Here is a 15,848-nt window from a genome sequence, read left to right on the forward strand (position 1 = left end):
TTTTCTTTTCCTTTCCGCTTCTAAGCTTGCAGGCCACAGTCATTGATGGAAGAAACAGTCTCTTTGGAGATGACCACAAATTTTATAACAAAAGCGAGTTTTAAAAGGTAAGTTCATTTGTTATTTTTTTCTTTTTAAGCAGTGGAAATGTTATCCCAGGTTAAAGATACTATCCCAACCCACATAATTTTTTTTTCTGTTAAAAAAAACATAACAAAACCAAGGAACAAAAATTAGGGGGGGGGAAGGAGGGGGGCGGGGGGGGGGGAGAAGGAAAGCACCCGGTCTTTTTCTGTTTTGTTTAAAAAAGAAAAAAAGATATATATTTATATATTTATATTTATATATATTTATAGAAGAGTCTGTAAATGGCAATTTGAAGAAGTATAAGGTCTTACTTTTTGAGCTGGCACTGACAGTGTCCATCTCAGGATTAATCTAGTGAGGTGAAGGGAATGTTTTTATGCAGATTCGGGTTCTGACTGTGCCGATTTCGGCTGCGGACCGAGGAAAACATCATGTTGCATCCAGGGATTTTACACCTGTGCATTTCACGTAAGTGTACTGTCTTGTAATGCACCCTGAGAGTCCCCTTGTTGCTGTACATTTTGTGACAAATGTTGCACATGATACCCCCATTATTCATGGAAACGCTGTTAAACATGAGAGATCCCGGGACTTCAGCACTCAAGCTGACCCCTAAGGCTGCAGCATCAGTTTTGTGTGATGATTCCTCGCTGTCGCTGACCCCATCCATGTCATCCAAAAGGATGCCCTCGTCGCTTCCTGCATCTGATTCTCTGGAAGAATGGATGCTACTGCTGGACTGGATGCTGGAGGTGGTGCTCAGGTCTAATACCATGTATTCTTCTGACATGCCCCGTCCATATCCATTCAAGTGGGAGTCCTCGGTACCTGCTGGGGAGGAGGTGTCTTCCCGCAGATCAAAACCCAAATGGGGTGGAGCACCATAGATCTTCATCAAGAATTCATCACGGAGGTCCTTGCTAAGGGAGGGCTGAGAGGAATCCAGTCCCATGTCATCCAGTTCTTTGGTCAATAGTTTACGGTGCAGATTTATATTAGCACTGTGTCTGCGAAAAGAGAAAGCAAAGAGGGAAAGGAAACATGCAATATGGATTATAGTGCAAACTTTAGCAACAGTATAAAAACCATAACAGACAATGTTCATGCAATAACACAACTGTTGCTCCTTTTTTTTTTTTTGAAATGCAAGCATGATGGTTCGGACACCATTCCTGTAAATGCAAGGCAAGATGCTGCAAATCCATATGAATTCAATTTCTTCCCCCCTCCCCCCTTTTTTGGTATGGTTATCATACTATGTATGAGGCTAATTGGCAGTGTGATTGATTACTACTTTTCTTTTCAAGAACACGATGTTATATGAACTAATGGAGAGCATATTCGATGGAATTTCTTTATCAAATCACAGTGTTGGCTCCACTGGTTCCTATTGATACATGTAACCATAGGAACCAACTCAGAACAAAGGGTAATTAGAAAAGAATCTTAAACTGATTTATCCTCTTACCAAGAAGAGAGGGAGGGGAACATAGTATTTATGAACAGGATTCGTTAAAACTGAGTGAAACAATTTTTTAAAATTGTAGGGAAAGAAAAGAGGCTATTTTATAAGGTAGCAATCTATGTGTGGCTTTCTAAGTTACTAAAAAGTTGCTGAGTCATGAGGGGGGACTTGTTCCTACAGTTGACGCCCCCAAACTGGTTCTCTGGGCAGCGCCATAGATGCCGCCATCTTGTTTTCTAGTTCTGCGCATGCGCAGAACAATTTTAATTGCACAGTAGTGCCTGCTGGAACACTCCTCTGCATTCAACTAGTCTTCAGTTCTCAGTATATTTTGTTAGAAAGACATATTAAAAGGTGCCAAAATATCCTCCTGAAACCTGAAACTTTGACTTGTGCAAGTTCTCTTCTTAACATTATGCATATCTTGGGTTATCTGTCATTGTCTTTAGTCCAAATTCTAGCAGTCGGCCTGCACTTGACATTGCATGCCAAGTCACACCATACAATTTGTACAATGCTGGTAAACCCATGCCTTTTTCTAAACCCAACTCTATTTCATCAGAAAACATTTGGAAAGGGAGCAAGGCACTTAGTATCTTACAATCTGGGGCTTCCAGAGTATGAGGTCACCCAGTAAACTGAACCAACATGCACAGTCCCATAAGCAGTAATTGTGTACTACAAAGTAAATTCCTAAACTTTGATGGGGCAGCCAGGATAAATCCTCCAACTTTGGCCTGCAAAGTTGATAGAACTAAAGCAGAGGGCATATATGAATCAGCTGCACATTTACAAAGATCAGGTGTACAACTGACTCATAGAAAAGATGTTAATAACAAACTTTTTTTTTTAAAAAAATCCAGTTTCCAATCCAGCTACGCACAAGAATGCTTTCCAGTCTGATAGTGGTTAGCAATATGCATTTCCAATCACATTACAATGTACTGTAGATGGAAATGCATGTCTTTATCCTTTCATCTACAGTAATTCAAATGCAGATCACGCAGAATTTGATGTTTGCTTGATGTTCAGATGGGCATTGGAAAATTGAGGCAGGTTTGGGCTGGGCAGCTACCAACTGCTTCTGCACATGGCTGTCCCTTGCAGGATCGAGGTGACTAGTATCAATAACCAAAGATCAGAGAATTGGATTCCTCACGAATGAAGACTAATATACATGTCCCAGGATAATGTTGCAGAATCCCATCTGGGTTGGTCACCGGGACTAGACACTTAGTCTTCCAAACTTTCAAAGTCATGCTTTTTGAGAACCTAAATTTCTGGTCCTAGTGACTGACTAGGCAGATTGGATCCTGCCATTACCGTGTTTCCCCAAAAATAAGACAGGGTCTTATTTTCTTTTGACCCCCAAAATAAGCACTTGGCCTTATTTTAGGGGAGGTCTTATTATTTTTGAGGTGCAGGAGCTGTAAGTGTGGTCACCTCATGGCTGTGCTGTGTTGCAATATTTTTGGGGAGGGCTTATTTTGGGGGAAGGCTTATTTTAGCGCATGCGCTAAAATATCCGGGAAGGTCTTATTTTCAGGGAAACAAGGTAGATTTCTTTATGTAATTTGCACATTGGCTGTCAAATAATATATCCACTCGTTGTGTATCTCTCAACTAGCCATCCCAAAATGTACCCACTTGTGCCATAAAATGAAAGTTATTTTTCATAGACAAATAAATAGAGGATGCATTATATTTCATTTATTTTATTTTTTCACATTTTTGAACCGCCCATTTCTTTGGAGAGGGATTTTATATATTGTCAGGATTGATTTAATTCATTAAATGTCACAGAGTAAGCTAACAATCTAGGCTTCTTAGGAAGAAGACAGTTAAGATGGATTGGAAACGAAGGATAGGTAATTTTGGATCCCAAATAAGAGAAAAAGCTACTGAGAGATACATCCAAGGAATAGGGTGGTAGGTGGTGGATAGGAGGAAGGCAACTTTATCCACAAGAGTGAAAGTATCATTTCACATCAAGTACTGCAGCACTGATTTAATTAAAGAAGGGAGTTACACTATCCCCAAAGCTGCACTTATGAAGGCTGAGCTTACCTTGTGATAAGTTCAGCTTTCTAATCTTTTGCTAAATCGAGATCGCAAAAGGAGGAGGAAGGCAGAGACAGAGAGAGAAAAAGGGAAGGTGGGAGGGAGATAGAAAGAAAGAGACAGAGAGAAAAAGAAAGAGAACAAATTCACATTCCAATCCAGTCACATCTGGCTTTAAAAAAAATGAAAAGAAAATCTTTAAACAATAAAATACAGGCGAAAAATGCTTTGGCTGTGAGATCATTTTCTGTCACCCATCATCTCACTTACACTGTTGTCCTGATGGTTGCTGGACACAATCTAAAGCCATAAATCAAATCAGAGGGGGGGGGGAAGCAAATATGCGTTGCCCACATTTTTCTTCTGAACAGATTCATGCAGGGTTCACATACATAAATGATCAAGAGAGGGACAGCCTCACAGCCTTTTCAGCAAAGGGATTTCTTGCCCATTTGTCACATGATAAAGAACTCAAAGGAAACATCTCTAAGTAAACATAGGAAGCATTTTGCTGTGAACATCTGAATATGGACTGTATTGCCAATTATAGCATGTGTTCAGCAGCACAGCACCATGTTATATTTATGAAATGTGTTTGCTCCTCTGATAGCATCATGCAAACAGAGGTGGAGTGGTTTCTCCATGTACAAACCACAATGCATAGTTTCTTGCCATGGCAACATACTCCCCCCCCCGAATAAAATCAATTTGTTGCACATTGACAACTACGACACACAACTACCTTCTTAGTTGTTATGTTTGTAACCTGTATTGTCTCTAGAGACATGCAAGACAATATTTTAGCTTCACAGGTACACTGAATAAATCATAAGCAAATAAACAAAACAACAACACACACAAAACTTAAAAAGCCATATAAAAGTTATACACAGATCCTCTGAACTGTGCTTTAGCAATCCCATTAATGCCAGGTTTACACTGAGATTGGGGGATTTGCCAAAGGGTCTCGAGAGCTAAGTGATGAACTGAATTTAGATTTCCCACAATCACATTTGTAACTCACTGCAGGACATGAGCTCTGCTGTAGAATACATGAAACCAGTGGTAGGATTTGGGAGAAGTGGTTGGGAGAAGCAGTTGTTGGAAGAAATCTCATTTTATTTTTTTCCACTTTACAGGGCTAATCCTGTAAGGAAGGCAGGAAGGAAACATTTTGGTGTTGTTTCTAGCCTAATCTTTATTGCCCTGCTTACAGAAACTGCCTCTCTGATTAACCCTTCTTACATTGCAACAGCTAAGGCGAAGCGCCCATCGACATGAGTGATGTTGAGTTGGCCACATCCACCTAATCACATGACCACTGAGCCTCGCTCACATAACTGGTTTTTAGGGCACAGAACCGGTTGTTAAATTATTTGAATCCCACCACTGCATGAAATGTTAAACATTAAACTCAGCCTAGATTATGTTTTTTCCTGCTAAAATATAGCAGACAAGGTGCCTTTGTCTGTAAATGCAGCTAGGTTGTCTATTATTTAGTTTCCTTCATTGGCTACAGGCAAAAACAAACAATGGGAGCTATGTGAGAATAACACCAAGAATTACTGAATACAAGACACAAATGTGTATTAATGTTGCCTCATTGGGGACACAAACACATACACAAAAAATCTCCATCCAAGAAGAAGTGGCTGCTTATTTTCCTTGATGATGGTTAGTTTAAATTTGCAGCTGGCTTCGGCTATCAATAGAAAGTGATGCCATGGCCATTGACTTATCATTTACAGCACTGACTATCAGTAATCTGATTAAACTATGTACCAGCCCTTAATATCTGTCAGGCAAACAATGTGCAGAAATGTGCGGGCAACTTCTGGCACTTTCTGGCAAGGTCCTTTTTCCGCTGTCAGGAGTAGCATTGGCTTCTCCTAATATAATTACACTGAGTTTTATTCAATTAGGTGTCATTCCTAGCTTTAAAAAAACTTGCTTCATCAACTGATCCAGGTGTAATGCAATAATCAGATGAACTCATTTGCAGGGGCATTAGCTCTGCTGCTCATAACTTTGGCTCATGAGTTCATTCATAGCAGTCGATTTCCATTGTGCAACCACAGTTCACAAGGATTGCTTCTGTTCCATTAGTTCCTTCATGTATATTTCTCATATTGAAAAATCATCCTTCAGTTCATATTTAAATCTAAATGACCTTGGATTATTGGGAAGAAAACACCTTGGATTTAATTTGATAGGGGTTTTCTTCTTCTTTTTACATGCTCCGTTTAATAGCAAAACTGTGGAGTTCAAACTTGCTGTGAAAGTGGCAGGACACTGAACAGTACGCTGTATCCAGATTTGAAGTAGGCTTATGGGCTTTAATCTTCTGGGGACCATCTTGAGTGCCATTGATTTTAAGCATGACTATATTTGGATTGCTCTGTAAGGCACCTAAAATATATGATACAATTTAGCTGTATGCCAGATAGATATTCTATATGTTGAAATGGATTTCACATGTGGTCAACTATCTTATAGTCAGACCATGTATAATTGACACTGGATTTTATTATAGATTTTAGTTGTTACTTATTATTTTACACTAGAAGTTTTAAGTGTATATATACTGAGTGCTTTTATTTGTTCTGGTCGCTGGTCTAAGACTGTAATAATAAGTTGTTGTTGTAATGTGGGCGATTCATTCACTTCTAAGCAACAGGCAAGATCAAGTCCTGAAACTCTTGAACCCAGAATGTCCCTTATAAGCCTTTCTTGTTTTCTGTTATTTTCTCTACTGTCCCAGTGGTGCTTTTTCCAAAAGGCAACTGGTTTTTGCCAATCTTGGGTTTTTTCCCCCTTTGAAAACGTTGTGCTTCTCATCCAAGCAGCTTCTTCAATTCTGACATTCTGAGTTAAAACTGAAGAAGCTTCTTGGATGAGAAGTAAAACATTTTTCAAGGAAAAAAAACAACAAGAAAGTTCAGCCATCCTTTGGAAAAAGCACCTTTGGGACAACCTTAACCTGGATGATTGAGACTTTCTCTACTGTTTTGATCCACTGAAGGTCTGGTAAACTGGAGTATGTTAGGAATTTCTCACATCTCCAAAATTTAAACACAGGAATTGCATTTTGTCATTGAATACACTCCTTGATCTATCATACTTTGCATATGACATTTCTATGTAGAAGCCCAGCACGATCAACCATTCTAACTTATCTCCCCCAATTACTGACTTACTTAATAGATACATGTTTTATCTCCTATTTAGTCCTAAGAGTAATCACTGCTTATTTCTAAGCTTTTCTAAAGCACATGGTTGTTCTTGGAGCTTTTAGCTTACTTAATTCCTTACTTCAAGTATTTCATTAAAGAGAAGCTTGTAAAGATGTCTTCAGGCAAAAATTAACAAGTGAAAAATATCACTAGTCTTAACGAAAATTTTGAGGGCTTCCCTTAGACTCAGAATCCCTAAATTTGTTTTAAAAGTCACTGTGGTTTAAATTCTGGTGGCAATTCTAAATCTTTCCTTTCTCCTCTGGCAGTTTTGATCATGAATTTCCCCCAATTTTTATGATTCATGGCCAGCCCTTGTTTTTTCCACAATAGAAGAAGAAGAAGAGCCATTCTGACAATGCAGCTGTTAAAGAAAGGAATGGCTGCAGCATCCAAAAAATTTCAAAAATTGTTACTCACTCTTGAATTGTTTTCCTTTGTTGAATTTAGAAAGAGAAAATTATTAGATACATGAAAGAGAGTGTTGGTTTCTTAAAATCTTGTTTCTATCCAAGTTACATCCATTATTTTTTTAAAGTGCAGTACACAGCTCGTAGACAAAGTGTGGCCAATAGCTAAAAAAAATCCCCAATTATAACAAGATATTTACTTAAGCCTCCGACACTAATATTACTAACACCAAAGTACGGGCTCACCACTATAATCTCTTAACTCCTGCTGCTACAGTACATGGAGTAAAGCAAGAAATGTTTATTAAAGGTGACCTAAATTAGGCAGTACTACTAGATATGGACTGTGATAGATATGCTGAACCACTTTGTTTTATTCTAATAAAGTGGTTGACCAGATTTCTATAGCTCAGATACAGCTGCCTTGCCTAAATGCAAGTTAAGGAACTATAGCTCTTCAAATATTGCAGAATTATACCTTCCAGAACCTTAACTATGCTGGCTAGGGTGCTAGTAACTATAACTCAGAAACACGAAGGTTTCCCATGCATGATGTAATGCTTTCCAACAAAAAGAATCTAGCATCAACTCTGCAGCTGACCTAACTGAGGCCACTTTGAGGCTCCAGGGGTTGCCACATTGGAGATGAGAATTAGGGAGGGAGAGAATAGTGATAGCTGGGATTTTGTAGTTTGCCAAAACAAAATAGTTTGCCCTGTGAACCAAGGACATTCCTACAGGTGGCTGAAGAAAGGAGGAGTGATGTTATCAAACTGGGTTGCACCCTGATTGGACCATGTGACTGATTGTTTGGGGAAAGGGGGAATTTTTTTATTTTTAATTAGGTGAAAACCACGGGAACATTTAGAGTCGGTTTTCACCAGCTTGTGCCAATATGATATATCCAATAAACTATTCTTTGAGGAACCTACCCTCCTTGGAGTTCTGTTTGCTGTGGGTGTAATACTTGGAACCCCCAGCTGTAGGAAAACATTGGTGTTTCCCAACTCTGTCGTAGACTATTGGCAACTGGATTTTCTGGGCTGGAGTTCCCTCTCTTCCGCTTAGCTTAAGCTTTTGTTTACCTGGAACTAAGACAATGTTGTTTCGCTATATTTTATAGTTTATATTTTCCATATCGGTCAGTAATATTACAGTCACAGATGATTGTTGATTAAGAGTTAAAGGCAAATAGCTTACATTTTTGAAATTACTCTAGGGAGACTGAAAAAGATGAAAATTTCAACAAGACTTCACAGGTATGTTCAAATTCTCACATTGCTTTTCATAGCATGGGTAAAATCTAGGCAGGATCTTACCAGAATGGAGTTATTGTTGGCCTTCAGGCCCTCTGACCTGGATCCATATTATTTTTTTTATGTTGCTGCTGGTTCATATACATAAATCAGTGACAAGACAGAGCAAGGAGAAAGATTTCTCCTTCTAAGTAGTGGTTCTCCTTCTAGGTTCATTTGCTTAGACAAAGCAGATGAATGGAATGTAGAAACAATGACAGAAAGCAGGAAAGGGATCATACATCTTCTGGGGGGGGGCTTTTTAGACTTGGAACTGATTCCATAGAAAGCTTGATAAATTTAAAGGAGAGGTCTTTGCAATTGTAAATTAACTGGTCCTTATAACTAAATTTCTTGAAGATCTTCCTACAATACATCACTTCATTAACGTGCAAGGCAAAGTATTCGTGTGGTGAGAAATATTATAGTAGTACTGATAAAATATTTCTTTAGAACAAAAACTTCATTTTTAGAAATGATATCAGAATATATTAAAATTACAGTATAACTACACTAAAAAAATCTTTGAATAAGGCGCTGTCAACATTTCTTCAGTTCATTATTTTAAAATACAGTAGGAAGTTATACTAGAACCAGGAGGACTGAGGTTCAATTTTAACCAAGGCCATGGAAGATCATGGGGTGATTGTGGCCCTATGGGCCCCCTCAGGCCTGCTGCTTTAAGGGGAAGCCTGAAAGAACTAAAGCATTGTAAGCCAGCTTGAGTTTCTGAAGGTGAGGCAGAATCTAAATCTAAGACATTAATAAATCATACAAATACTTAAAAATATTAACATAAACATATCATGAAGTTTAGGTACTTTCTACCTTTTAAAGAACATTTATTTCTGGCCCTTGCATTTTTTATATACTTCCTCTATAATGGTTATTGATTCCGATACGTAATTACATATCTATTGAATGAATTTGACTAAAAATGATTTAGCTTATATTTCTATTTTGTGTGGATTGATTTTTCTTCTTCTCAAATTTAGCCATAGCTTTGGAGTTCAATAAAGAAGCAGCTTAAAAATAATTTAAATTGCACCTCTATGGTTCTGGGCTAAATTCAGAGCATCTTAATCTTTCAGACTTCAATCCCTGGAGGTGGGAGCCACATCTGATTTGTAGTGTCCTCTTTCCTTCATTTACCACACACTTTGTATGTCTTGTGTTGTAGCCCCAACTGAATTAATAGCCAATTTCCACGTCCAATGAAGTTGTGCCACTTTTTGTTGAAGAAAAACAGGGGAAAGCAACTTTTTTTAAATAACTGGGGACACTTTGTTTTCAGTTTTATTTCTCTTTATAGATCAAGGCTGTCACAATTTTTTATTTTAGTTTTAAAATATACCATTCTTCGAAAGAAGACATCCCCACTTCTCTCCCCACCCTTCCAGTTTTTCCCATGGGACCAAGTCTTTCAACGCTCCCTCAGTTCAATTTTGAAGTTGTGGTCCCCCCACACAAACAACTGTGATATGCTTATAGGAGAGTTAACCACACTGATTTTTTAAATTATTTATTTATTGTTTTACAGAAATCTTGGCTGCTTTATGGTGTGTGGGGGGGAAATGAGATTTCACTGCTCCTATTCAATGATTTGCTGCTAAATTTTGGCAGAACTATCTTGGAGCTCCAGGGACAACATTGAGAATGCAGACTAGAGGTGACCTACCCTTCTTCTACAAAATCAAGAAATCTTGCAGAGTATCAGGGTCAAAAAAGACTTAAACCAGCACAACACAGATCCTTATTGCATAAATCTAAGTCTCACAAAACATAACATATATAACAAAACTAACAGCTTCAAAGGCTCCTCAAATGAGACAATAGCAATTAAAAGCAGTAATACAATAGCTAATATTTATCAAGCTACTGTATTAACATAACCTACTCATTTCTCTAATTTCCTAAAAGTATTTTGCAGCAAATGTCCAAAATATCTGACTCTAACATATGGATTCTGACATTCTCAAATTAATTCCTCATACCCTAATGTATACTTTGAGACATTAATTTGAAATCCTGAATCTGGCAGTTTTGGCTTTGCTTCACTTCTAATTTTCCCAATCTTAAGTCCATCCATTGTTATTTTTTTAAGGCAGTGTTAATTTTTCTATGCCTCATGGGTTTGTGCACATTTTGCCCAATCATTTTCTCACATGCAAGTGGTTTAAATCCTTCTATTTAGTTATTACTTTGCAGATATATAACCTAATTTCTGAAAACACTACAGCCCTGATACATAAAAAAGTTGCTGCAAAGTTAATAAAAATATAACTCAAAACAGAATTAGAAGTTCTTCCAATCATTCACTGTTTGCCTTTTTGTCAGCCAGCCCAGTGCTTTTAAATCTAGGAAGAACTCTTGGTTGGGAGAAAGAAAGGTAGGTATTCAATGGAAGGGCCTGAATTTTTGGCCTACCTGGGGTGGTCTTGGGGGCAGGAGAGGGGGAGGAATGCATTCCTGGAGGCTTTTGCAAGTATTAATGGAAGTATTGCAAGTATTAACAGAAGTTTTGCAAGTATTAATGGAACCTGGGGGATACTTTTCTTAAGCTTATGATGTTCTCTGAAGGTGGCATCTGTAGCCAAACACAGATCATAGTCATTTCACTCTGGAAAACTGCACAGCTAGATCCACTGACATTCTCAAATCAGTCACTCTTCTTGTTACTTGAAGCTTTCTTGATTCATGCAAGATATACACAGGCTTTAAAGAAGAAAGAAGGAAAAAACAGCAGGGCCAATCATACTGTAACAAATCATCACAAGACAAAAAAGGGAAATCATTTCAGCATCTGACGCTTTTCTGATTCTCGAGGGAGGGGGGGGGGGAGAAATTTAAATGTTCTGCTTCTTCACCTAATGCTGTAGATATGTGTCCTCCAGAGTTAAAGATTGCCTAAATGAAATTTGGTTGCCTTTAGGTATGTAACATACATCATCAACTGCTCATTTCCCTGCATTTTTCGCAAAAGAGGGTGGCTAAAAGACATTTACGCTAAAGCTATATAAATTGGAGTAGTTTGGTCTTTGCTTTGTTTATCCTTGCATGTTTACTTTGGCCTAAAATTCAAATAGGTTAGCTAGAGGGAATATTCATGTTGCAGTTCACTATTCATGGTAAATAGTTTATAAATTCCTGCTAAAGATCAGCAACAAAAATACAGATTCTAACTATGTTTTAAAGCTATTCTGTGAAATGTTAATAAAACAAGGGGTTTCTTTTGCTTGAAAAAGTGGGAAACCTTCATGCTTTATATTTAACTGATTGCTTTTTACTTTTTGGGCACAGTAGTATAAGACCAAGTAGCCTTTGTGCAGAGTAACATGGTATGTGACTTCAATTCTTTTCTGCGTGCCATATATATCCTGTTTTCCCTGTATTGTTTAAAATCATAATGATAATACAATAATAAGAGTTGGGCTAATTATGAATAGAGACTCATTCATAATTGAGTCTCAGATTCAGAAATAACAAAACTATTTCTTATCTTGGTTTTCATGAATTCTCTATTTAGTCCTGTCTTTTCAACCCTGAAAAAAAAAATGCTATCCAAATGTATCTCACAAAAAATATGTGCATCCTCTTCTTTCCTGCAGGGTTTAACATCAGATGTTTCCATAACTGATGATGCTTAATAGGAAGGATTTTCATTACAACTATTTCAAGCAGCATTTGCTGGTAAAATATTGTGCCCCTTAATGAAATTACAGTTCAACCCCCAGCACCATGAACAACATTGGTCACTAAAGCTTTTACAAATGGCATAGAATCTGAGAAAATATTAACCTTTTATAGGGAGAAAATCCAAAAGGTAAAAAACAGTTCAGCACCTATTAAAAAAGAAGAAGTAAAGAAGCGCTTATTAAATGCAGGAAATGAAGAACAAGCAAAATTCTTGCAAATTCAAGATGTGGAACTTAAGTCATTACCAACCCCTTTCAATATGAAACCAATCATTCACACCGGTCACGAAGGCAGCTCCCTCTCTGCTCAAATTATTCACTTGGAGATAAGCTCTCACCAAACTCTTTAGGGGTTTAGCTAATTTACTGCACAGATATGGCACGTCTGTTGTAATAACAGGTAAGATGTGTTGGGGTGGGCCATTTATCAGAATTAGGCGTCTTTCTCACTCTGCAGTAAAGGATGCCGCTGCCTCTGCTGCTTCTCACTCTCCGGATTCCCCCATCCCCTTATGGCCCATAATGTGGCAGGCAAACAAAATTGACAGTCTCTTCTTGTCAACAAGGAGCAATTCTCCCGAGGAGCCACTTAGCTGTTGAGGAGGAAGCGATGTATTAGCGTGCCTGTCCCAGGAATGTTAATCATCTTCTGAGCTCCCTCTGACTTTGACATGAGCAAAATCACCAAATTTGTTTACTAAATGAATCGTAATATGCTAATAAGAGAGTGTGACATATATGGTCAAGCCAAACAGATGGTTTGTTTACTCCACTTTGCAACATTATAAATGTTGTAAGTCGGGAAACGTTAGGGAGAATTATTGGGTATAACTGCCAAAGTGGCTGAGCTGTTTGCATACAAAATGCCAGGCTGGAGCAAAAGGGAAGCCATTTTTATCTCTCAGAACGCTCCCAAGCATTAATATCAATATGACATCTGTGCCGACTGTGCGCATTCCCCTGGGGCAAATGGTGTTTTGTTTTTTGTGAATTTACCAGGGTATTTTCTCTTGTCTGGGTCTTTTTTGTCTGCACAGCTTCTTGAAAAATCAAGATGCAAGAGTTCTCCACTCTAGCAAGGCTTGGAAATTCAGTACATACCTGTTGAGGTGTTAAATGAAATGACTCTGCTGGTGTGAACAGAATTACATTTTTCAACAGCTGCATGTGCTCAAGGTCAAGACATAATCTTAATATATTACTATTGTTATTCGTTAAGATCAAAAGACATTACAAACAGAAAGCATTACCACGGGACCAGTTGCCAGAGCTACTCCCAAATGTGGAGCTGTTGCACTACAAGCTCACACTTTACAAGCTGGCTTGATGCAAACCATCTTATTATAAAGGAAGAAAGCAGTGGTGGTGGGGAGACTGAAAGTTTATAACATCCAAAATTAGTCAGTATCATGTAAAGGAAAAAAGTGACCAGGCTTTGCTAAAATAAGCTAAGGAACTGTGTAGAATATGCACTATGTTTGGATCACAGCTTTATATACAGTTGGCAGCAGGCTAACTTAATTATAATTAGCAGTCCTAATTAATTGTTTGAGATTATCAATTCTTTCCCTGTCTCCAGAATGTTTGCAAGCTATTTGCACACAAGGGATTCATACATACCTGAAGAGAGTGGCTTCAGTGGCTTTTATGGATCTTCTGCATGCCACCCATGAAAGGCCAAATTCTTTTTTTTTTTTTAATGAATACCAATTCCTGAGATTTACTGCATGGAAGATCATTTGAACTCAGTGGTTTTTAGAGAAAAATACTTGATCCAAAGTTCATGCCAATTTATCCTCCTAAGAATTTTCTCACAATATTTAGGAATTTCTGAACTCAAGCTCCATTAGATAAAAGAATAGATAGGTCACACATTTCCTGACATCTCCATCATAGTATTTGACTTCTCAAGTCTGTTGGCACTAAAACTATATGACACTATAGACATTAATGTGTTACCTACATACTTTTGTAATATAGCTCCTATGAAATAAATTTGTTGTTTTCTGGTTTGAAATATTAGTTTGTGCTATTCAAAAGGCAGTTATGCTGCCTACATACATCATTGTACCACAAGAATTACCAACCTGGTTTAAGGAATTGCACAGCATGTTGATAAAGAAATGACATATATTTCACCTTAACCAGCTGGAGTAGTTTCACAAATTGTGCAGAAGTGCTCACATACAGCTTTTCCAAAGAGATTATTACAATGTCTTCCATTTCTGGAATGCACTGTGAATCAAAAAAATTATTCACACGTTGTGTATGCATCTTGACTCACAGCCAGACACACAAAATGGCTGATGAAAAGCATTGAGTTTATTTGAACATTAGAACTGCATTTATTCTGGAGGTTCAGTTCATGAATGAATTAAGGGATGATGAACTTTGAGAAAGTTTTTATCTATCTTGAATTAAGGTTATTTTATTGGTAATAATTTAACAATGTATTTCCTAGTTAGAAAGTAATTTGAATGAATTATGTAGACTACTTTTCAAATTACAGGGATGATATTAAAAGTAAAAAGTTCTTGACTTGAAGTGATATTTTAACAATTAACTGTATTGTGGCCATGAAGAAACAAAATCTGACAACTAATTTCAAAAATTAAATATCATAATTTATTTAGATGCTAAACTATTTTTGCAAGTATTTAAATTTGAATATTGTGGTAATATTTCTAAAGCACTGCCAGTTGCATACTGGTTTAATTTCTGATCTACTATATTCCCTTATGATTTTAAAAAATATTTTAGCGATTGCCTACCTAAGCTTTAGTAATTGATTATCAGCAGAGATATATCTATGCCAGTTTTGGTTTCCAACGTTTGATGGGATTGCTCCATACATCTCTTGTTATTGGATATTACATTTGGAGAAATTTTGCTTTGTTTTGTTTTTAAAAAACCCTATGCCTCAGAGGCCAAGTAAAGAGGAAATAAAAATTGAGTTTTCGTTCTGAGGCTACTCTGAAGCACGAACTGTAAGCAACTGTCCCAGACTGATGCTTATATCACATCTACTCATTCCTGACCAACAAAGAAAATTTCAATAAAGTAGTTTCACTGGTTTAACAGCAGTGAGCTTTTGGGATTGTCAAAGTGCAAAGGCTTTTCCAAGGAGAGAAGGAATCAGCAGTTGAAATATAATTAACCTTCCATTCTCAATGCAAAACTGCCACACACACGGGCTCTGCAGTCTGTTAGTGAAGTTATAATGGCCAACAGGCACAACGAAAATTGGTCAAAAGTTGGCAGCTGCTGTCATATTTTTAGAATTATGATTAATGACACTAATAATGCAGATGATTACTGATATGTGTATCTCCTGCAGTTTATCATATTGCACTGGCTGCCTACGTCCACAATAAACACGGTGCTATCATTTACCTCTTTATTGAAGGCAATCCTTTCTCTTGTGAAGAAGCATACTCTAATTACTTTGTAATGTTTTATGTCTCAAGCTTTTTACAGCTCTGGACCCCAACAACTGCTTCATATCTACTATTGATTAATTACAGAATGTTTAATCAAAATTTAGAACCTGATCTTGTCATTTATAAGCGTCAAGACTGCCAAGATGCTTAAGGTCTCCTTCC

The 15,848-nt window shown here is 37.5% G+C and overlaps 1 protein-coding gene across 2 annotated transcripts in view; it reads right to left on the reverse strand.

Moving 5' to 3' along the window:
• Window positions 1-338: 338 nt before the first annotated feature.
• The window catches only part of BNC2 (basonuclin zinc finger protein 2), a 425,219-nt gene continuing 409,709 nt past the window's right edge, over window positions 339-15,848 (reverse strand). For both annotated transcript variants that reach the window (XM_014069299.2, XM_014069305.2), the window contains one exon: window positions 339-1,094. In XM_014069299.2, coding sequence (XP_013924774.2) covers window positions 434-1,094 — 661 coding nt within the window. In that variant the 3' untranslated portion in view covers window positions 339-433. The remainder of the gene's footprint in view (window positions 1,095-15,848) is intronic.

Source organism: Thamnophis sirtalis, unplaced genomic scaffold (genome assembly GCF_051295495.1).
Source record: "Thamnophis sirtalis isolate CommonGarterSnake01/CBP01778 unplaced genomic scaffold, rThaSir2_p1.2 scaffold_5, whole genome shotgun sequence".
Classification (NCBI taxonomy): Eukaryota; Metazoa; Chordata; class Lepidosauria; order Squamata; family Natricidae; genus Thamnophis; species Thamnophis sirtalis.